General features: G+C 37.5%; 1 protein-coding gene across 3 annotated transcripts in view; it reads left to right on the top strand.

Annotated features, from left to right (window-relative positions):
- Positions 1-24,295, top strand: part of WDR37 (WD repeat domain 37) — a 48,680-nt gene that overhangs the window by 9,790 nt on the left and 14,595 nt on the right. For all 3 annotated transcript variants that reach the window (XR_014228324.1, XM_082313425.1, XM_082313426.1), the window contains exons 3-11: positions 3,683-3,779; positions 6,343-6,438; positions 6,608-6,672; positions 11,901-12,036; positions 13,456-13,527; positions 15,700-15,744; positions 18,995-19,071; positions 20,432-20,669; positions 21,210-21,351. Coding sequence is in view for 2 of the 3 variants with exons in the window: in XM_082313425.1 (XP_082169551.1) it covers positions 3,683-3,779; positions 6,343-6,438; positions 6,608-6,672; positions 11,901-12,036; positions 13,456-13,527; positions 15,700-15,744; positions 18,995-19,071; positions 20,432-20,669; positions 21,210-21,351 (968 nt within the window). In the remaining variant the exon portion in view is untranslated. The remainder of the gene's footprint in view (positions 1-3,682; positions 3,780-6,342; positions 6,439-6,607; positions 6,673-11,900; positions 12,037-13,455; positions 13,528-15,699; positions 15,745-18,994; positions 19,072-20,431; positions 20,670-21,209; positions 21,352-24,295) is intronic.

Raw genomic sequence — 24,295 nt, 5'->3', positions numbered from 1 at the left:
CGAAGAAACAACCTATTTATTTTGCTGCACCTCCCCTCCTGCTTGAAGTTGAAGATTGATTCTTGATTTCGTACGTTTGAATTTGGAATAGTAGTAACCCACGAATATGAATAAACCAAAATATTTGTTATTGTGATTCTGATAGGGGAGGTGTTAGTGGGAACGCTGTTGTGCATTCCTTTCCACAAAGTAAACAAATCTTTCCTGCTTGACAGAGGCATGAGCTAACTTAAATTTTTGTTTGTAATTTTTTTTTTTTTAATTTGGCTCAGATGAAGGTGTGATCTTCTTGTATTAAACGTAAGGGAAAGAACAACCCCCACAAACTTTTGTAATTTTCTTAATCTTGTCAGTCTGTGTAGTGGACGCAATCTGGAGCCACTTGGAGTATTTCACCTAATAATATTGAGGTTAACTGTAGGCAAGGCTCCTATACGAAGTGTTTGAAGTAGTGCTGCCAAAGATAAGCAAATATCAATTTGAAAACTCTCTATTGTCAAATTGACTACACAATGTTAATGTGGGCCTGGCAAGGATGATGCAAAACTTGATTTTTATCAGAGAGGTGGTTTGAAATACTAACAGTCTTTGGCTATGAGAAACCTCACTTTCTGGACTCTACAGATACTCTGAAGCAAAAACCTTGTGTTTTCTCGGTGTTGTGACATATTTTTAAAATTTTTCTTGATTGAATCTATTATTCAGTAAATTGCAGTGTTAGCTTTCTGGGAACTAACAGAGCCCAAGTTGTTGCTTCTAGTTGTCTAGAAGTTGAAGAATGTAAGTACTTAGATAGCAAACCATTCACGCATTTGGACTACCGGCAGCCTTGCTTCAGGAAAGGAGTGAAGGGCAGCTGAGAGGTCAAGGAATGCTGTCACTTCTGTGTAGTAAACCAAAATTTTCAGCTGTTTTAGTATTTCTTATCAAATTCTGTAAGTGTATTATGCTGTAATATGCAAATGTTTTAGATGTTTTATCTTTCATTTTATTTAATTATTTTGACCTTTAACCTTAAACAGCCAGTGGCAGATTCTAACGAGTAGGGAGTATTAATGCCCCTTCACAGTGGAGCTGTAAACCGCAGGAGATCTAGATAAGTACTTTTGCGGATAGACAGATAACATTATTACATGGTATTTTAATAAGCTAATTTAAATAATGCCAACTTTAAAGAGAGTAAAGGAAGTGGATGCATTTTACTATGCTGGTTACTTTAGGACACGTTTAGATTTGCTTATGCTTTCAGGCTCTGAGAAGTGGATTGAAAACCTTTCCTATGTCTCCTTTTCTGTTTCAAAAGTTGTAGGATAAGTTAGTTTCTTCCATAACCTTGCTGTATGGAATTATTGGGTAATTGAATCAGAAATAATTCTTCTAATTTCGGTGTTTCTCTTAATAGTGTTTCATTTGTATAGTTTTCTTGTTTAATCAATTTTGTTTCAAGTTGGTGTTAACTGAGATCTGTTTCACATTCTGGTTGACTGTGAATGCATGAGCAAAAGTACTGTCTCAAGGGAGATGCAGATGAAGATGCAGAAAGGAATGTCCTAGGGGGACATAAGGAGCATAGTACCACTTCTTTCAGCACAGTGCCATAGCTTAAAGGAGCTGTGAAACTGGTGTAAAACCGAATTATGCACAAAGCAGATGTGCTCTGTGTCATGGCTATTAGTGGTTTCTCTTGCTCTTCTCTTTAAAATTGATGTTCAGAAATAACATATAAAATCGGGATCATGGTAGGCTTTTCTCACTGTTTCTGAAGACAGTCATCTTGACTGTGCGAACCAAAATGTGAGCGAGATTAAATTCTGGTTGTTTACTGACTTGGTGGAAGGCGCATACTGCCCTCTGATGGCTAGTATGCACATGCTTCTTCCTAATTCAGTCAGTTTATAGGAATGGAACAAATTTCTTTTGGTTTGGGCTTGCTGGAACACTTAAGAATAAAACAAGCTATAATCATCCTTAAACTTGCATTGAGTAATTAAGTTTGCTGGAATTTGGGTGGCGTCCTGTGCTAACATTTGTACTCCCATTCTAGTAATGCTGCTTCTGTACTTCTAGAACCGAAATAGTGGTTTATGCTGTGGCAGAAGCTGACTCAATTTCTTTTTTTGCTCATAGCTGGTGATTTCAAGATTTTGAAATTACAGACTTTTACTTTGTTTAAACAAAGTAGAAGTTGCTGATAGGCACATTCCCTGTATATTTGATAGATGAACATTGATATATTAATAATATGGTATACATGATACCATATTAATTTCACTTTGAAATTTGGTAGCTTGTTTCCTTGCATAGATGTTTCTCAGTTTTTGAATACAGCTGCATTATTTACAGGCTTGTCTATTAATAGGATGTTGTCTTACTGAATTCCGAGATGACTGGTTAGATGTGCTACAAAGGAGTAGTTGAGCTTTTTCATTGTTAGGGTAAGGCTCAGTTAAGTGGAAACTTCTTTTAAAAAAAAAAGTTTATAGCTGGCTATCTAGATAAATAATAAGTGCAGTAAGCCAACTTACATATTGTGGTCCACCAGCAACTGAAGAATAGGACAAGTTTAGTAGAATTTATTTTTGTAGTGAGCAAGGACGGTTCGTCCTTTGATCCATACTTGTAGTGGATTAATTGATTATAGTTATTAGACTATGACCATATTTTCTCCTTTCTAATTTGCCATTTTTTAGTAGGATGCTGTGCTTAAAATTTTAAGATGTTTTAGTACTAGGTTCTCAGTGTACTGCAGTCAGTTGTCTTCTGCTTTACTCACTGTCTGCTCAACAGTGTTTGATAACAGAATCATTGATATAGTGAGAACCTTGACTCCCAACAGAAATCAATACTTACTTGTTTTGGAGGTGGTATGCATTTGTTCAGGGAAAATATAGTGCTGATCTCTGTTTTATAGGCAGATGAATAAAATTTAAATAACTTGCCAACAGAAACTTGTGGTCAAGCTGTGTATTGAGCTCAGATCATATAAATCCTATGTTAGTGGTTTTATTACATACTTGTTTTTGTGCCTTGGAATTGCTATGTTGATTATGCTGAAGAAAAAAAAAAATCAGCCCTCCTCTGTGAATTTGCTTCAAAATGTTTTCTTTGAAGAGGAGATGCTTGAATAATATCTGGGGAGGGAAAGATTAGAAATTGCAGTTTCCTTCACACTTTGTTGTGGTTAGTGACAAAAGTAGGTAGATGTTAAAAATATGTGTAAAAGGTTAGTTTGTCTCAAGCTTTAGTAATAAGGTGCTTTGTGATGGCAACTTCCTAGCCTAATGCATAGTCAACTTCTGAATTACTTTGTCAACCAAAGGTATTCTTTCTTCTTGAACTGGAAGCACCTTCACATTATACTATAAATTTTTTTTTCAACCTTTTTTCTTTAATGAGTTGTACATGTACCTTGGTTTTATAATTTATCTCTAGTAATGACAAAAAAAACATGATTTGAATTCTGTCTGTATGTATGTAAGACATAAGAAAGAGTATGTAAAATGAATAATTTTATGATGAACAGAGCTTTTTGCTTTTTGTTTTGTGTTCTACACTAGTAGTAGTTTTAATTTCTCTCCTTGCTGGGAGATAGAGAAAACTGCTAAAATCAGTTTAAGATTGAAGGGTAACTACAGAAAATATAGGTGAAGAAAAATATACACCACAATATTTTGCCTTCTAGGATTCTAAACTACCATCTTCTGTCCGGAATACGCTGCTTGAACTTTTTGGACAAATAGAGCGGGAGTTTGAAAACCTGTATATTGAAAATTTGGAATGTGAGTATCTATTTTTTTCCAGCAACTTATGAATTGTTTGGATTTAGGATAAAGTAGTGCTAATTAAGGCACTTACCTTGGATACTGTAGTGTAATTACTGTAGCTTTTCTGTGAGGAGTTTAGGAATTATTTTGAACTGGTAGCCAAAGATGGGGTTTGTACCTTTTCAGAAAAATCATTTTCTTAGCTCTTTGGCACAAGTAGTGAGAACTGATGTGCGTCATCCTCCTTGACTCTTAGGCAAAGAAAGTGACGTGGCTGTCTCCTTGTCGTTGTAGGCTCTGATACGTGCCATGTTATTCTGGCAGTAACTCTGTTCAGCCATTGAAGTTTGTGGCTTTGTTGTATATTTACAGGCTTAATTTTAATGATGTAATATTAGTAAATAGAGTTCGAAAAGTGTCTTACTTGAAAAAGTGTAAAATATGGTGGTTTTGGATCATGCTACTTAGTACATTGCATAACCAGCACCTGCAACTGTTAATGAATTTTGAAGTTGAGCACTTGGATAAAAATTCCAGGTGTATCTACAAAAAATGTTATTTGTTTAATGACAGTGCGGTCATGTGGTAACGTAAGTGGTCGAAGGTGATGTAAGAGGATCCGAAGTAACACAGGCGGTCATGCAGTAAAGCCTCTGCTCAATTTTCCTTGCTGGATTTTGGAAGCTGTGTTGCGTGGCTTGGCTTCTGAATTGTAGAATCCATCTGGTTTGGCTCCACATCGAATTTTTTTTCACACCTAATCTGTTCCCACAGTTAAACCAAACACTCGTTAAAAAAAAAAGTTCTTGTGTGCTTTTTGAAAATGTGCTGGCTTTTTATTCTCTTAAAACCTGAGATTGTGTTGGTTAAAGGCTATCATCAACACTACACATTTTTCAGTGACAATTTGCACAACTGAGTTCTCAGCCTCCTGCTGAGAAGTTGGGCTGGTAGCAAGAAAAGTAGGGATCCCCTACCCCAAACTTCAAAAATGTTTGTCAGAAAGCAAGTGGTGAATTTGTCTGTACCCTCCAGAGTATGATTATTTTCCTTCCATTCCATTTCTGTTTCTTCTGCATCTTTCTTCTTCACCTTGCAGTTCTAGTTCATTCCTGGCCTTTGTGATCTCTTTCCACCCCTCTGACAATTTCTAAGTTTTTCTCTTCTGATGCTCAGTCTGTTATTTTTTGTTCTTGGTCTAATTCCTACATTAGTGTTGTGGTTACTGTACGTAGAGAATCTCGTTTTTTTTCCTCCCTGGCTTTTCATACGCTCCCTTTCCCTTATTAGAACTTATTTCTAGTTTCTTCCTTTTCTTATCCCTTCAAGGCTTCAGTCTTAATCCTTTCAGGCAATTCTTCTATCTGCTTGGCTGGTTTGTTTCAGTCATCTGTTCCTACAAGCCTGTCTCTTTATTTACTTCTCTTTCATATTGTCTGTGTTTTATAAAAGTTTAGGTTTATGTGACTGGGAACACAGGAGAGAGAATCTTGCTTTGCTCATTTCAAGCACTTGGATGTGGTATGGAGTGTAAACTGACTTTTCTAGTGCTTAGAACTGAGACTTCAGTGAATTTCTCAGAAATGGCAAAGGTCATACTCCTGATGGGTCACATTCTCCCACATTTCAAAGCCTGGAAGTGAATGACTTTTTTTAAAGAAGTCCTAAGAATTTGTGGAAAGACAGACCTAGACTTAAGAACAGTGAAAAACTTCTTGGTTAAAGCCTCTCAATAAGATTTCACCTGAGCAGAACACTCAAAGAATATCAGCCCAGATTTTGAGAAAAAAACTGTAAGCAAGCCACTGAAAATGTTCTTTATAAAGTGAAGTTGAGCAACTTTAAACCAGCTCAGCCACTGGAAATCATTTACAAGTACCTGATTTGTTTTAGCTATGCCATCACTCTGTCTTGTGTTGAAACGGCACTGGTAAGAGTTATAAATAATTGTTAGAAAAGCTTATTCTTGTTACAAATACATGCTTTGTCTGATGTACAATGAGAATATTTCGATTGTATTTAGTGTTTCTAAAACACTTGAATGTAAAATGTATATGTCATTCTATGTTTTTTAATGTATTTCAAAGTATAAAAATATACATTTGCTGCACTACCTTACTGAAACTCTAACAGTAGACAGGCATTCAGGGGAGAACGCTATTTCATGTTTAATAAAGTCTTTGTCAAGAAATGACATACTAGTTCTGTGGCTAAAATATTTGTGATACTGCAAGTTTTCTGTCTTCTGTTGGATTTAATTCAGTGTGGGTGTGCCATGTATTTCACAGAAGCTGTTTTGTTAATCCTTAGCCACATTTACTAGTAAAAGTAACAGTAATTAGAAGCCACTAATACTTTCCTTGGAATCTGGGTCAAGGTTGATCTCTGGCAAATTTAGCATGAGTCTTGTTTTATGTCTTGGTGAGACCTGCTTTTATAGAATCACAGTTGATCTCTTTTCCTGTCCTTAGCATAAAATAGATTACTTACTAACCATAACAATTCTTAAATAGTATGTTAATGATGTTGTTAATGTTACTCAATTTTTTGTATTAATGTGAATTTTTGTTATTGTTAGTACGTAGAGAAATTGATACGCTGAATGAGCGTTTAGCAGCTGAAGGACAGACAATTGATGGAGCTGAACTGAGCAAAGGACAACTGAAAACAAAAGGTAAGAGAACCACAAAGAATCTTCAACTAGTATTTTTTTAATTTATTTTTTGTGTACTTTGCTGGCCAAAACTTAGAATCTTATTGAAGGGAATTAATACCAGTTACTTATACAAATGAGCTAATGCTGTATTTGAAATATCTTCCTTTCAATTTATTTGTCTCAACAGCCAGTCATAGTACCAGTCAGCTTTCTCAGAAATTAAAGACAACTTACAAGGCATCTACTAGCAAGGTATGAGACAAATTAAACCTCTACTCATCAATGTGTACTAATACGGCTGTCTTTAAGTTGTAAATTGTGGTTTCTTTAAGCAGAGTAGTGCTGTTCTTTAAGTAAACCTGTCTCATGAGGAACAGTATCTTTATCTTGGGCTCATCAATTACTCATTACTTCAACCACACTATATGACATTTGTACAATAATTGCTCACCTTTTTTAAAGAATGAATGTTGGAGGGGAGAGAGTGTGTGCACGTGTGTATGTGGGATTACTCTTGTAAAGAGAATAAAAAAACCTTCAATTTCATGAGGGAAATAGATAACTTAGTAGGTAGTGAATTTCTGAATAAAGATGTGGGTATTGCAGTTGAAATGGGGATTTAAGTAGGCATCTATATATGTACTATTATAGTTTTTTGTGGGTTTTTTAAATTATTTTTTAGCTATGACACTGGAGCGGTTTGTTTCCCTTATGTTGCAAGCCTTGCAAATTTGTAGCTAGCGATCTTTTTTTGCCTGTTCTCTTAGCGCAGTTACACTTTCTGATGTTTTTCATTTTGCACATCTGCATCTGTCTGGTATTTTTGTTTTCTGCTTTCTCTACCCTTTTACAATTTTCATAAAGAGTTTACTTGCTGCTCTTTTTGCTCTGTCTCAGGTTCATTTCATGATACATTTGTACGGGTAAATGAAATGTGAGGAAACCACAGTGGGATCTGGTACGGGAGCCAGCTATATAAGCAGCTCTGTGCTGACCTGTATTGCAGGCTAATGTGTGGTTATGGAATGACTATAGCTGTCTTGGAAATAGTCTGAAAGTTTGAGAGTAAGAGTAGTATGGTGAAATAGATCTAAGTTACTGTGTTTTATTTGGTCTCCTTTTTATTTTATCGCTTCTCAAACTTTCTTGTTTATTCTTGCCCATCTGATGCATAGAGGTGCCTCTTCCTTTTTCTTAAGAGTTAATGACTTACGAATTCTTTAGTGAGGCCACTTAAATAGGGACAACATGATATTAATAGGGATAATATAGTATTAGCACACCTACTATATAGTTATGAATTAGAACTTTCTCTAGTGTAGCATTGGGGTTTTTGTTGGTGGGTGTTTTTGTGGGGTTTGGTTTGGTTTGATTTTTTTTAAGGCTGGTGTTAAATGCTTGTCTTCTTTTACTTGCTTGCAATGTAGTGCTCATATTCTTTCCCAGGCAGGGCAGGCAGACCTCACAACTTCAGCATGGGAAGCTGGGAAGTATGGGGTGGAGACTTGTGGGTAACTGCTTTGCTTCCCAGTGTTCTGATATGCATGCACAGCAAAGCAGTCATGAGTAGTGGAACATGAAGAATTTAATACTTTATTATAGACATTGTACATTTCTGTTATATCAATCAATAACCAACAGATGTGTGAATGTGCTGATATATTTCTTTCCACAACTTTGAGTTTACTGGGGGATAGAGAGGAGAGCTGAGGGGAATGATAAAGTTGAGAGCATCTCTCTCCAGTGTGTTCTTTGAAACCTTTCTGTACTTCATAGGAGTGGCTTTATTTCCACTGCTTCTTCCTTCCTATGCTGAAGAGTCAAAGCTGCAACATTTTGTCTCTTGACCCACAAAGATACTATAGCCAAAAGTCAGGAAAGACTATAAGTTTCTAACAAATGATGATTTTCTGTCTGTATCCTCACTGGATGCAGTTAGAGTTCCCTAATACACTGTCTGAGAAAATGACATTTGAATTCAGAGTTTTAAGAGTTCAGCAGCTTTGAAATTCTGTATGTCTGTATTTAGGAGCACTGAATGAACAATGCTGTTAACCAAAAATGGGTTGTGTTCCAAACACAGTGGGGTGGTGGATTGCAACTTTTCTCTTCAGCCCATCCTTTATACTGTTACTGTATGCCTAATTTAAAACTTGTCAGAAGTCTGGTTTTTTATTTTTTATTTTTTTTTCTTTTTTCCCTGTGGGTAATTAGAAGAGACTTAAGTTTTACAAACTGATTGTTTTGTGTAATTGCACACAATTACATTTTTCTGATTGCCAACCTATGAAGAGTTTAGGTTTGTTCTGAAAAGAACTTTCATTATTTGCGTGTTCTAATGAGAAAGCTGACCTTTGACTGCTTTAATATTGGTAAAACATGCTAAGACTAAAGCAGTTTGTTCATTTTCTTGGGGAAAATGCTGAGGTAAACATGCTTAATTCAAGTCCTTCATAGAAAATTCCCATACCTGGATACTTTTGGTCCCTTAGCTGAGTTAGGAGTCTGAGTATTAAGTTGGCAGAACTCATATCAGAAAAGGATGCTTTTAGCAGCATGAGTTATCCACCAGTGCCCAAATCCTGAAGAGACAGAATAGATTTAGTGCTTGGTACTCTAAAAATAATTTTCTGTATATGTTAATGGACAAGGTCCTGTAATTTAACTGCAGTTGTTTGTAGATGCAGGAAATGCTAGGTGAAATTCATGTTTTGATGTTAACAAGGTGTTCTTGCTGATATTAGCAATCTCTGGCTGTGACAGTTGTTAATACATCAGGAAAACATTAACAGTTTATGCAGAATCCTAAAATAAACTGAAATGATATAACTCGCTCCATCATAAACTAACGTCCAGGATCTCTGATTCTTTTGGATCAGGAAAAGGACTCTTAAAGGAAGGTATTTCTTCACTCAGCAGTTGAAGGGAATAAAACTTTTTGGAAGATGTGGTTTTTGACCTCACTGCTCAATGTTACTCCAGAGGAAATTCCGTTCATCGGTCACAATGTAACGCTGCTGGACTGGTCCTGAGTTGACCAAGTTTTCATTCTTATTTCTAATGTGTCCCATCTGCTTAAGAGGCATTTTTACAGAGTATTTCAATTTGTTTGCCATGCAATTGTTTCAATTTGTATTCAGTTTTCAATTGTTTACATGTTAAACAATTGTTTCCTTATTAACAAATCTCTGTATAGAAGGAAGTACATGAAACTGTATGGATTTAAGAAAGAGGACAGACAAAGCTGAAACACACTCAAGATATGATTGCCCAGTTGTTTGCATTTGTATATGATAACCTGAGATCTGCTGAAGTTATTTTAAGAACTTTCTGCAGTGCAGAGGCCTCTTTTTAGCAAGCTGCATGTTATCTAACTATTTTCTTTCCTTTCTTGGCAAATTGTTTATGTACGGTTAAGGAACCAAGAAGTAATCCAGGCACTATCTAGTTTATGAGATTACTGGTAAGCGAAGCGAGGGACAGCAAAAAAGAAAGAAAGAAAGAAGAAAAAAAAATGTGTAGAAAAAGTGTGCGTTGAATAGATATCTATATCTGGATATTTAGTGTTAGATAGTGTTCTTGAACTTTTGTCTTCTGTGTGTTCATTCAAGACTGCTGATACTCCAAAAGGAGTTTTATAGCCGTGCCGTTAAATGATCAGTGAAACCACTGTCCAGCAGTTTTGGAAAATGTGTGCTTGTTGATGAGTAGGAGATAGTTTCTCCTAGAAAACTTTTGCATGAGGATTTGACTCAATGTTAGAAAGGCAGAATGCAAGCATAGTTCGAATGTGGGGTTGTGAGTTGAAAAACTTCAAGTTTGGAATTTGAGTTGAGTGCTGTATTAGTCCTTAACTGTTTACTTAATTCTGCTGCTCCACTTCTTATACATGGCTCTTACTTAGTTTAAGAACTATATTTAATGTGAAAGTTGCATCTGTAGGATTGTATTCAAGGCCTATGAAACTCTGCAGTATGGTTGAACTAATGATCTTTACCATTAACCCATTTTCTTTTCGATGCATTCTTAATGATTGTTCCTTCTGCTGTGAAACCGAAATGCGTATTAGCTGTTCATTTGGAATTCAAATCGGGCATTATCGTGTCATCATTGGAAAGTTGACATGCTCAGAATTTGGAACGCTCTTGCAGATATTCGTTAACTTTAAAAAACCTTTGTGGAAGTAATTTGCTTTAAGGACATACTTAAGACCTTCTTTTTTGATACCAAAAATGAATGGGATTTTGACATTAGTTCATTGTATCTGAAATGTAGACTTAATTAATTTTCTAACTTTTACTAAGCTGTAGATAAGTCTTAACGTGATTTGTGTTGAAGCATTTAAAGATTTTGACTTAACTGGTCAGATAAATACCTGCCCATAATTGCATGCAGAGGAAAACATGGATAAATTGAAGTCTTCTTTTTGTTTTAGTTTTAACAAAGCTTTCCAGATAGTCTTTCTTAAAGAACAGTTATAAGCTTCAAGACTTGTGGGGTAAAAATAGGGTGTTTTTAACAGTGGTTTTTCTTTTTGAAGTCATCTTTCACCACTCTTGATTTCAGTTGTCTCTGGAAGTGTTCCAGCAAGAGAAACTTTTTTTTTTTTTTAAATGTTGCATTCCCCTTTCATCTGAAAATGCAGAATTTCTGCAGTTCGGTTCCTTTCTCTAGATATTTGAGTGTTTTCAGCCTTCCTGTACTATAATGCCTTGTAGTTTTACCATTTTTGGTAGGCTTTTTCTTCCTTTCATTTTGTATTACTTATGCACATACTAATTTGGATTTAATGAGTCTTCTCTATCTTCCCCTAATAGCATTGACTTTAAGGGAATGTGCTTATCAAATGTTTAGATGAGTTTGACATATCGTTAAAAAAAAGGCTTTGTTACACAAATAAACTGGCATATGCTCTCAGGTTAATGTTTGGTTTGATTTGATTAGCTTTGTGCAGTTTTGAAGAAAAAGAGCAGTGAGTTTTAAATGGGAATGTTTCTGTATTTTACTAGAATTATGTAATAAGTGCATTTTTTTCAAAGACATTACCATGGATAACATGGACTGTCTTTAAGTTATCAGATGTGCTTGTGTGGGAATAGGCAAGGGAAGTTTTGAGGTGTGGTGTGGGTTTTTGGTTTTTTTTTTTATTAATTATAATCCTTTACCCAAACTGAATGGGAAGGGCATACTGCATTTGTATAACTCATGGCTCCAATGAGATTGCATTATTGTAGTACAGAATAGTTTATCTTGTGTTCTGTAAAAAGGGGGGTGTTATTAAAAAAGAAAAAAGAAATTAAGAGGTATGTTTGCATCCAAACTCACTTTCCTACCATCAAATGTCAAATTTTTTACAATAGTGAACTGTCAGAACACTGAAGAATTATTATGAAAAAGTTAGTATCTATTTGTATTTGTGAGATAATTCCTTAATCTTGGGTCAATGTGGAAAAAAAACGTTGGTCTCTCTGCTATTTCAGATTGTATCCAGTTTTAAAACTACAACATCAAGGGCAATCTGTCAACTGGTAAAGGAATATGTTGGCCACAGGGATGGTATTTGGGATGTCAGTGTCGCGAAAACTCAACCAGTGGTGTTGGGAACTGCATCTGCTGGTAAAGTTTTGTGTTGCTTGAATCTTTAGAAAATTCTGGTTTAGACCCTAAGCTATAGCAAATGTAGATCAAAAGCATACTGGAATACTTAGCTCCACACTGAAAGAGCTGATTTAAAGAAGTTCAGTAGCTGAAAAATTCTTAAATTGCACTTTCCTTGAAATGCATTTAGCCTTTAGAAGGTTCAGGAGTCCTTGTTGATCTTTCTAAAGCATGTGCCAGATAACTTCCATGCAGGTCCTGCTCTTAGGGTCAGCTCTAGCCTGTCTGATGGTGTAAATGGGTGGGTTGGGGAGCTGCTTGCTTGGAGAGGTCTCTTGCACAGAACACTACACTGTTGTATACAGAGATCCCCACAGACTTCCTACTGTGGTATTGTTTAGCCTTTGTTTTATAGAAGCCATAGACTTAGTCATAGTTTGCATATTCTTGTATTCTTATGTTCATCCGGCTTTTGCCTAAGGATCTAGGGGCAACTAAAAATCTTAATTTTCAAATCTTATGTAACTTGCTAGATTCCTTCCTCTCTACTTAAGAGAGGGAACAGGTACTAATGAGTAAGTCACTAAATCTACCGTGATCCAAAAATCAATCTAGCGTCTTGTGTGGATTTGGAAAATGATTAGGGAAATAAACCATAACCAGTCAGAATTGGTCAGTTTGAAGTGACAGTCTTTTGAAACTGGAACAGAATCTGAAGACACTTACTGGATGTAAATATTATGGACCAGAAACCTCTGCTTCATGAACTGAACTGTTACCATTTTTGTGTGTCTACTGAGGGGGACGTTTTGTCGTTGTGGGGGACGTCTTGTCTTTGTCCTGATTTAACTTGGAAACAGCCATTCTCCCATTCAGCATTAAAGTTGTCCCCACTTACAAATACTTATACTAATTTTTATTTTGAGGTGTGGCAGGGTAAAGGAGTGGCATTGGGACCAATTTTAAGTAAGTTTTTGTAGGGCTCTGCAGTGACCTATATGCATTCAGGACTTCTATGCAGGAAATAAATAGTTTGTGCATAGAACTCTTGTTTGTAGTGACTGCCTCACTTTTTCACCACTGAATGCTTTCTGTGTTGTTTCTGAATCTCATGACACACGGTTGGAGCATTATGCATAAGTATATAACGAAGTTAGAAAAAAATATCAAAAGTAGAATTGGCCTTTCAATACTTACTGCAAATTAATCCGATTGGGACAGCACCTTCACTTTTTTGAGACACATATTAAATTATAACGATAGGAAGCTTTTATATTTTATACGTAAGGTAATAATCAAGAGGAGATGATTTCTTCTACATTTGAAGTCTTTCATATGGTATGCTCTGCATTTGAAGATAACTTGTTTGTTGAATTGGTTAAAAATGAAAAACATACATTTGTAACAATATTTACAGCTACTTTTTAATCTTTGTAGATCACACTGCTTTGCTGTGGAGCATAGAAACAGGGAAGTGCCTTGTCAAGTATGTAGGGCATGTCGGATCAGGTAAGATAAGGGCATGTTGTGAAAACTGGAAACAGAGTGTGTTTGGGAGGGGGAAATGTGTTTTGGACATCTACAGAAATGTTTATTGTGGTTTCACTTGCAGGTTTGCCAACACCATTAACAAGTCAATTGTGAAGTTGATTAATCCTCATAGAGAGAATGTTTTATACTATAATTCTTTCTTAGAGAAGCATATTTACAGTTCTGTAAATGGTACATGAATAAACAAGTCCATATAAAGAAATTTACAGGCACAGTTACAACACTCAGAAGTTAAATGTCAGAACTCATTGAGGTCTCATGCATATGCAGAACAAGAGAAGCATATATAATCAGAAATGAGCTGTTTTGCAGGATGTGTGTTATATTTGGGATACAAGATGCAGGTGCTGGGTGACCATCTATTTGCACTGCTTTGTTTAATACATGATCCCATATATAATTTGTTGCATAGTATTAAAATCTTGTTTTGAAGACAGTTAATTCAATGTAAGCATTTGCCTTCCTCTATGCCAATATGAATATTTCAGAAACAGTGTTTTTAAACCCCTCCTTGGGTGGAGAGGTGCAGCGTAGTAAGTGTTTTTGATGTTAATCTTAATTTTTGGTGTCACATTTGACAAGCACCTGATTAGCCCCCTTCTATCTCATAACGGGTTACACTATAGGGTTTTATAGACCAAAGTAGAGAGATTTTCCGTAGCTGTACCTTGCTGTTGAGAGTTGAGCACTGTGAGTGATCGTACCCTGGAGTGTAGAGTCGTGCACCCAGAAAATGAGGAATGCAGTTATTGATCTCGTATGTTTGGTTAAGTAACTCAGGTAGCCCATCACATGAACTTTGTGGCAAAGATACAAATAGAATTAAGTTCTCCAGAGAGTGGTCACCTGCTTCAACCATAAGTTCTGCTTTTTTTTTTTTCCTGCTATATGACTTCTGATTCTTACAGCACAAAGATACTAATAGAGAGATGCATAGAAACAACAGGTAATTTGTTAATTAAAGTAACAAGCTTTAATTTGTTCAGATATCTCAGGTTGCTTGCTGTGTGGAGAGGCTACCTTTAGCCTCCAGAGAGTCACATTCATAGACTCCAATCACTTGCATTTTTCATGCCAGTAGTTGTTTGTGTTTTTTTTTTTTTTTTTTTTTTTGAATTGCCATTTGGATAACCATGAAAATAATAAAAGCTCTCACCTGTATTTAAACAGTTGTATGTAAACTAAGTTAAAAATTATGTAAAACTTATATACCCCATAATTTATAAAAATGATATGAATTTATATAAATTATAGAAAAATAATGTTGTTTTAATTTAATAAAACTTTTCTTTACTTGTTTACGTTTGACAGTTGATTTGAAATGGAGCAAAGGTGTTGGGTGTCAGCAGCTGGTGCACTGTCGAGTTTGTTCAGTGTGAACAATTTAAGGAGTATCTTTTTAGACTCATTACACCACTCTCTCCTGACAACATAAGCATCTATTTTACTTGTATGATGGATGAAAATGATTTCTAAGTTCTTTCTTGAAGAACTGTTGAAGAGAAGCTTATGGATTTTGCAAATCAAAGTCCTTAGTAATAAAAAGTAATTGAATCTTATGCACTGAAATTAAAAATGAAGAAGAGCTTTGTAGGCTGATAGAATTCTTGCAGGACTATTTTAAAACAATCATGTTTTGATTACATATGGTTGCCAGACTGAAATCTAATTTGTTTTATTTGCATTAGGTTTTTAGGCATTTGTTCTTGCAGTCTTAAGCAATAATCAGAAAGTTGATGGTCATATATAGTGAGTTAGAAATAGTTATGAATACTTAAATTCTCATTATGGAAGTCCAGAGCATGATCTCCTGTCAGCTTTCACATGATTATTTGAATGTGGTTTGTTTATGCTCTATAACATGAAACACTTGGACTGAATTCAGTAAGTAACTTGCTAGAAAATATGTATTGTTGTGTAATCAACTATAGCTGCTTTCCTTGATGCTACGTAGGTTTATGTACTCCAATAAAATACCTTTGTGCTTTGTCTCACCTAAGAGATTGCTATAATACAAAAAATTACTTAAAACTGAAGACTTCTTGATTTTTTTCAATGCTTTTAATGACAAAACATTGTGAAATAATTATTTTAGTATACTAACTTAAAACTTTACTTTGTTTTGCACAGTAAATTCCATAAAGTTTCATCCAACTGAGCAAGTGGCTCTTACAGGTATGTAAAGTTTTCTCATATGCTGAGTATGTTAGTCATGATGGAAAAATAAGTGTCATTTGCTAGCATCTTTTTGGTTGTAGCCCCTCTCCCTACTGCTTTGTCAGTATCCTTGTTGACTGAATTATTTTTATATTTTATGGCATAACAAATGTGAGATAGATCTTTCCATCTGTGTTTGTCATATCATTGTCATTTGTGCTTACCTGCTCCAAACCAGACACTTAAAATCATACATCAGCTGAATGTTCACACGTCCATGGGGCCTCATGGGATTCATCCCAGAGTACTCAAGAGGCTAGTGGATGTTGCGGCAGGACCCTTCTCGATCGCCTACCAAAGGTCTTGGGAGTCTGGGGAGGTCCCTGCTGACTGGAAGCGAGCCAATGTCATTCCAATCTACAAGGGTGTGAGGGGAGACCCGGGGAACTACAGACCTGTTAGTCTAACCTCGGTTCCTGGAAAAATTATGAACATTATACTGGGTACTCTTGAAAGGCATTTAAAGAATAATGCAATCATCAGGCACAGTCAGCATGGGTTCACAAAGGGAGGGTCCTGTTTAACTAATTTGATATCCTCCTGCGATAAGGTCCCCCACCTGGTGGATGAAGGGAAGGTGGTGGTTGTAGTTTTTCTGGATATTAGTAAGACTTTTGATACTGTCCCTCACAGCATCCTTCTGGACAAGTTGTCCAGCTGTGGGCTGAGGGGGTTCACGGTGTGTTGGGTGAGGAACTGGCTGAAGGGCAGAGCTCACAGGGTTGTGGTGAATGGGGCTACATCTGGCTGGCGACCCATCACCAGCGGTGTTCATCAGGGTTCAATGCTAGGGCCAGTCCTGTTCAACACATTTATCAACGATCTGGATGCAGGTGTTGAATGCACCATTAGCAAGTTTGCTGGTGATACCAAACTGGGAGATGCTGTTGGCTCTCTTGAGGGACAGGAGGCCTTACAGAGGGATCTAGATAGATTGGAGCATTGGGCAGTGATTAATGGGATGAAATTTAACAAGTCCAAATGCCGGATTCTGCACCTAGGACGGAGTAATGCTGGGCACAAGTATAAATTGGGAGAGGAGTGGCTGGAGAGCAGCCCTGCAGAAAGGGATCTGGGGGTGCCGGTTGACAGCAGGCTCAATAGGAGCCAGCAGGGTGCCCTGGCAGCCAAGAGGGCAAACCGCATCCTGGGGTGCATCAAACAGCATCACCAGCCGGTCAGAGGAGGTGATGATCCCACTGTATTCAGTGTTGGTGCGGCCCCACCTTGAACACTGTGTGCAGTTCTGGGCCCCACCATTTAGGAAGGATGTGAAGGTCCTTGAATGTGTCCGGAGGAGGGCAACAAGGCTCGTGAAAGGGCTGGAAGGAATGTCATATGAGGAGTGGCTAAGGACTTTGGGCTTGTCTAGTTTGGAGGAAAGGAGGCTGAGGGGTGGCCTCGTTGCTCTCTGCAGCTTCCTGAGGAGGGGACGTGGAGAGGGAGGTGCTGATCTCTTCTCCCTGGGATCCAGTGATAGGACATGTGGGAGTGGTTCAGAGCTGTGCCAGGGGAGGTTTACACTGGACATTAGGAAGCATTTCTTTACTAAGAGGGTGGTCAAACACTGGAACAGGCTTCCTGGAGAGGTGGCCGATGCCCCAAGCCTGTCAGTGTTTAAGAGACATTTGGGCAATGCCCTTAATAACATGCTTTAACTTGGTCAGCCCTGAATTGGTCAGGCAGTTGGACTAGATGATCATTGTAGGTCCCTTCCAACTGAGATAGTCTAGTCTATTCTATCTTAACCCTTTGGAAATACATGATGTTTCCAGAAGTAAAGGAAAAGAATATTGTGATACTGAGTGTGCAGAAAAAACAGCTCGGAAATATGGCTGTTAGTGTAAAGGTGTTTTCAGGACTGAGAATATCATCAGTGCAGCTTCAGGTTTGAAAACTGTCTAATGTGGTTAGTACTCTGGTTCATATGGTCCAGCAATTAGGGCACTAGCTTTGGGATTAAAGAGATCTGGATTCAATTTGCTGCTATTAGGTAAGTCATTGTAAAATGAGGATAATTATTACTGAGGTTAGAAATTAAAACACTGCTGCTTTCTCCACCTACAGTGACCACTTTAGAGGAAGGTAGGGAGTAGAATGCCTTCTATCTAGGCTAACAATGATTTAAGTTTGGCTATTTGGAATTTTCTGTTTTCATATGGTAACTGTAGTCATTGTTTCAGTACTGTAAACAATGTTGCTATATAAACTGACTTATAAAGAACAAAAGAAACCAAAGAAACAAAAGCTGCCCATAGCTAGATTTTTGTTCTATTATTTTTGAGAGGTGGTTCTGCAAATTATTTCCATTGAAAGTTTTCAGGTGACCTGTTCTTCAGTGTCACTTGATTGATTTACAACTGATTAAAATAAAAAAATCTTCCTCCCTGATCCAGAATACTGACACCAGAAATAATACAAGGTTGACCTTTCTTCTAGCCTTCTTGGTCTATGAGATGAGATATTTTTCCTAGTGCTTTTATGTACATTGCACTTGCCAAATCTATGCATACTCATAACAAGCTGTTTTTCTTCTCAGTCTAGAACACTCAACACTGTACCCCTAGGTATTAGAGCATGTTTGTTGTGTCTATAACAAGGATAATCTTGAGCTTCTCCTTAGTTAATAATGGATAAGTCTATTTCAAAAACAAATTAAGTCTAAAATTAAATGGTACCTGCTGAGCTGGTGCTAGTAAACCTGAGTTGCTTAAGGCAGAAGCAGAATAGCTTCACACTAGCTCTTTTAGGTTTTTCATTAAAACCACACTGAAAACATTTAATGGAAGAAATCACTGAACGAAGAGGAACCCTAGTATTTTGAGAAATAGCAAATGAAGGATAGCACCTGTTGATGTATTCAATGCCTTCTTCCAATGTTACATATTAGAACAGCAGTGACGTTCATGTTCTGATGTGTGGTATTTAAGTAGATGTTTTCACTATAGGAATGATTAATTTGGTAGCCACTTATATTTTGTATAATGAGTTATGTTCTTATCAATATTGAAGCCAGGAAAGTAACTGCTGATGTTGAGACCTGCTTACCAAAAAGGTCCTAATGGTATCTGTTAGAAAAAGATGCAACTCGGACAGCGTTGCCCAATGTAATGTTAAAGCTTGTTTTTATCGGCCATGGAAATGCCTTTATTTAGTCCGTCTGTCTGTCTCTCTCTCTCTCCCCCCTCCCTCCCTTCCCGCTCTGCAGCATCTGGAGACCAGACAGCTCACATCTGGAGGTACATAGTACAGTTGCCTACACCTCAGCCAACTGCAGACTGCAATGTAAGCAATCAACTTACTGCAACCGAAATAATTGCACAGCAATTTCATCAGATACAGGTTTTATGATAAGACTGAATGTTAAAATTATACATAATTTAAAAAATTACATTATTTCAGGATTGCAAAAGGTGGGATTTTAAGGTTTTAGTTTAACAGATACATTTCAGCCTTTCTTTCAAAAAAGACTTCATGTTTTCAAAGATCTATGGTGCAGAATAGAATATGCAGCTGCAAGTACATTGATTGACTTTTGTTCAAGGTAGAAAACGTTTAAGTAAATGAACTGTTGAGTACATTTTTTTTTTAGTAATTCAAATCATAAATAATAATATTCTTTTTAAGCTAGTTAAATTCTTGTAGCTTAACTTACTGAGGCATCTGTATTGGCTGTAGTTGCTATGAATTGAAAACTGATGGTAAAGACTTGTATTTTTGGCATTTATTTAATTGTATCTTTAAATTTGATCTCTAACTGACCCTTACCAGCACTTATCACACTATCTGACATTGTCATCCCTAGGCTTTTATTTAGTCAGTATTTACTGTAGACAGGCTGTCAAATGCTGTATTTGACTTAAAAGCTCCCTTACTAAATTGTGAAGACAAACATAGTTTATAGCATGAGCTTCTTAGGAAACTGAGTAGTGGCAAGAGGTGGTTGTATAATATGAGATAGACTTCTGAATGGAAAATGTTTGATTCAGTTTATTTGATTTGACATTTCCATTTTGAAAGAGCAGTACAAATGTTATCTTGTTCACATCGAAATATCAAGAAAGAAAAGCGTATTTGTCTTGCATAAATTAAATAGGGTTCAGAGATTGATGCTTCCTGGTTAGCAAAAGAATATATTTTGCATCCAGTTTACATCAGCACTGCATGATGACAGTGTATTGACCGACAGACAAATATTGATGTCATGATTTTGATTCTAAGGGATAAAAATACAGCTGTAAATTATTGTCTTCCCAAAGATTTAAATGGTCAGTGTCCTGTTAGATGCTTCCTACTTTTAAAAATTTAAAGGAAAAAAAGTCCCTTGATACATGTGCTGCAGTGAAACTCGAGGGTAATATGGTGAGGGGAATATGAAAGACTTACCGCATAGTAAAGGGGACAAAAAGCTAAACAGTTCAGAAGAGATTTTAAAATGAAGTAGTTATTAAAACTGCATTTAACTCACTGGTATTATTCTTTCAACTAAGTTTTTGGTAGTGAATACCTGAATAGGCTAGACTCTACAGACTGAAGTTGCCCACATTCACATTAAAGGGATGGGGAAGCATTTACACTGTAAAATGTAACTTGGAGACATTCCTTCCCATTTATTATAAATCTTTTTTTCTCTTGCATTGTATAGCAAATGTCTGGAGAAGATGAAGTTGAGTTCTCAGATAAAGATGAACCTGATGGAGATGGAGATGGTTCTAGTGATTGTCCCACTGTCAGAGCCCCATTAACTTCACTCAAAAGCCATCAAGGAGTGGTCATAGCGGCCGACTGGCTCGTTGGGGGAAAGCAAGCTGTGACGGCGTCATGGGATAGGACAGCAAATCTGTATGATGTAGAGACTTCCGAACTTGTCCATTCTCTTACAGGTATTTGTTCACTCACAAGAAGATAGATCAGTGGTTTATTTTTATGTATGGGGTTATTTATAAATATTGAAATATTGGGAAAAGGAAGTTGTTTCTCTGGGGTACAATTTGAGTGTGTACAAGGCTTGAGCTGCTGCTCAATATTGTAATTGTTTCTAAAATTCCAACCTTGTTAATCCTCTGAGCATGAATTTGTGTTCTTTTAAGCTTGTGATATATCCTATGAAGTAGTTGTTTTTAAACTGAATGTAGCCAAATTTTAGTTCTTGCAAAATGCTTTTGCTGTGTTCATGGCATATATTAAGTAGCAATAACCTATCGCTACTTACTAATCATATGAAGTGAATAGTGGGTTTTTTTGCTTTTAAATATAATTCTTAACTTTTACAGCAGTAGTAACATTAGAGTTCAGAATGATTATTATTATTCTCTTACTATTTGGGAAAAAAAGGAAAAAATCATTAGCATTTCATTCCAAGTGTATGTGGAAATGAAAAGTCTTATTTTCATTACCTTACATGTTCTCATCTGTGATTGTAGGGCATGACCAAGAGCTAACACATTGTTGTACGCATCCCACCCAACGTCTTGTGGTGACATCATCACGCGATACAACCTTCCGTCTGTGGGATTTCAGAGATCCTTCTATCCATTCTGTGAATGTCTTTCAGGGCCACACAGAGTAAGTGACAGTTCCTTCACAGGTTTTTACAAGTTCCAAACGTATAAATGTATTCACTTGCTAATGTGAACAAAACCGTTCCTGTGCTCTTTTTGAGGTACTAAGTTCATTCCCCTGTTTTAGGAGACTGGTTTTCACAGAAACTCCTAACTATCCTCCTTCAAATGTAACACAGCAGTACTTAATTTCCAAAACAGCAGCCAGGGCTCTTGGTGTGATATTGCTTATATGGTAAGTCTAGATGAAACTCCTTACAGTTAAAGGTAATTTAAGATACGAGGGTTGTTTTTGGCATTGGTTATGCCTGTAGTTTAGGGCAGTTGCTGTAATGCAGTTGATCAAGCAGGTTACCTCTGCTTGTCATGATACTCGGTGTGAAATAAAGGTTACTTCTTTGGAACCAGTGGACAAAAAAAAGGCAGGATTAATTTTTACTCTTTAAGCTAATGCTTCTAATTTGTACATAAAATAAGAAATTAAATTAAGGGCACTGATTACCATGTTCTGTCAGAACAGTGGGTTTGGTGTAGTATTTTTAGTTGCCAATTTAGGCTCTAAGTTTTTATACTGGCTACTGTTCAATATGGGCAGATATAGTCATGAGAATCTGTATTATGGTGTTGACTTACCATTCTGTTAATCAGAGCTTTGATACATGGAAAACGCAGGAGTAACTTTGAAATACTTTAACCAAGGAAACGAATCTTTTTTTAAAATTTTGGAACATTTGAACTTGACTGTTTCAGAAACAAATTTCACTTCCTTTCTTCAGAATAAAAGATGATTGTTAGTCCTAGCTCAAAACAAAAACCACAAATATTTCTTCATGTTTCTATTTTTTGGTAATTCAAATGTCTAGTTTGCATTATGACTGGGTGTCAGTATCCACTTTCTCATTTTCCTAGCTGTTGGCTAACCTATATATAAAGTAAAACCTCTTTAAGCCCCCCTGCTCTGGACTCGTCAGCTTGATAAATTATTCAGTGCATGACAATCATCCCATAGAAGTAGTTATCTCCTGATAGAAGAGTAAACTTAATTTTGTGGTCTGCATCCTGGAATTGTTTCATGCCATCGTTTTTGTACTCTTCTATCTCTTTTTCTAGAATGACTTGCAGAAGTTGGAAGTTTTTGTGTCCATTGGCGCCTCCATTTTTTTCTGAGCTAATTAATGGCTTTGTCCCAGGACATTTGTTTCAGAGAAAGGAACCTAATATTAGTGTTTTACCATATGTATGCTGAGACCAGCTGATGTTGATCTGGGGTGATGGTGCATACTGTAAAAGGTATTAGCTGGTATTGTAGCCGCTATCGCTGAGACCTATAAACTATCAGGGAATTTATTTTTTATGAATGGAATGGACCTTGAGCAACCTCTTCGGTCACGCTTATTCCAGCTTTTAATTGTCTTCGTATTTGTGTTTGTCTGTTGTATTGCCTGCTTCCATTTTGTTCTTTGAATGTATGAGTTTTTAGAATTGACATAGGGTTTTTTAACAAATACACTCTAACTTTTAAGAGTCTCAAAACTGACTTTCATGGCTGGGGTTGTTCAGCTCTGTTTTGTTGGAGAGGTGATCCTGTTACGGAAGACGAGTATTTCACTGAGGAATGCAGTCAGAGCGGAGATGGGAGTTCGGTATTTTGCAGTCGAGACATACTTTGAGGGATTTTATTTTCGGTCCATTATTGTACTGCCTATCAGCAAAATATTTTTAAATTACTCTCTAATCAACACTGGAACAGCCTTCTCACACTAAGCAGCATAGAAGAAACTTCTGTCTGTTGACTGGAAAATATGTAACACACAAGACATTTTTTTGGCTTTCCTGAATGTCTATTTGAATAATTTGGCAAGTTTTTGATATTTTAATAAGCTCTTGGGATCAGCTCTGTGAATTGGATGTTGCAGTCATTAATGCTGACGATTTAAAGTCCTGAACCTTTAACAGCCTCTTGTAAGTACTACCTGGTGAATGGCCGTCTAGAGCTCACAGGGCAGCGATTTTTTTTTTTCCCTGTGCTCTTTCACCAGATCAACTCCTAACGTGTTAAACCACTATAATCAGATGCCAGACATCTCAGTCACGAGGGCAACATTACAGTGTTTGGTCTGTTATAGCCCCCAAAATCTTACTCCACCCGGATACCCCTCCTCACGAGGGATGCAAACTGCCACCGAACCCTCCCAGCGCCTGGCTCGGAGTTTACGTTTCCTTCCCTCGCGCCCTGTGTGACGCTGCCTGGCACTCCCTTCTCCCACGAACGGCGTAAAACCCCTCTCGGGAGCGATCCAAACCGGAGGCGGCAGAGCGAGGGCGGCGCTGAGCGGGCGCTGCCGGCCGGGGCCCCGCCGCGGACCGGACCGGCGGCGCGGGCGGGACAGCCGCGCCAGCAGGTGGCGCCAGCGCTCCGCCGGCCGCGCGCGGCCCGCCCCGCCCCGCCGGCACCCGCAGAAGCGGAGGGCGGGGGCTCCCCGGGGCTCGGCCCTGAAATCGGGGGGGGGCGGGCGGCTTCTGCCGCTTGGAGCTTTGCATCCCGCATGGGATCCCCGGTGGCGGGTTTTAGTTTTGGAAACGCGAGGGAGGGGATCGGGGCTTTAAACCTGCTCGGGAGCGCGGGCTTCTCGTTCCCCGCAGCGTTACGCTTTGTCTCCGTTTGCGTGTGAAAGACCCGTGGATAGGGTAATTCAGCTTCCTTTTCAGCAGCCTTAGTGAGCTAGATTTAAGATTTAGTCAAACCGGCACATTATCTTGTAAAAAAGGTAACAGAATGATGCTGATGTGCTGAGAGACTAAAGAATCCTGCTATATGCGGGGTATGATTTTATAAAGTTAATTAACATCCGCGAGCAGTTGCTGAGCATTGCCTTGGACTATGAAGTGATGCTCTCTCAAAATAGATGTATATATACCAGCTGTGAGACGTTATTTGTATTTTACGT

This window comes from Platalea leucorodia, assembly GCF_965183815.1.
Source record: "Platalea leucorodia genome assembly, chromosome: 1".
Classification (NCBI taxonomy): Eukaryota; Metazoa; Chordata; class Aves; order Pelecaniformes; family Threskiornithidae; genus Platalea; species Platalea leucorodia.
Note: the sequence above shows the minus strand (reverse complement) of the source record. Positions and strands in the feature narration are given on the sequence as shown.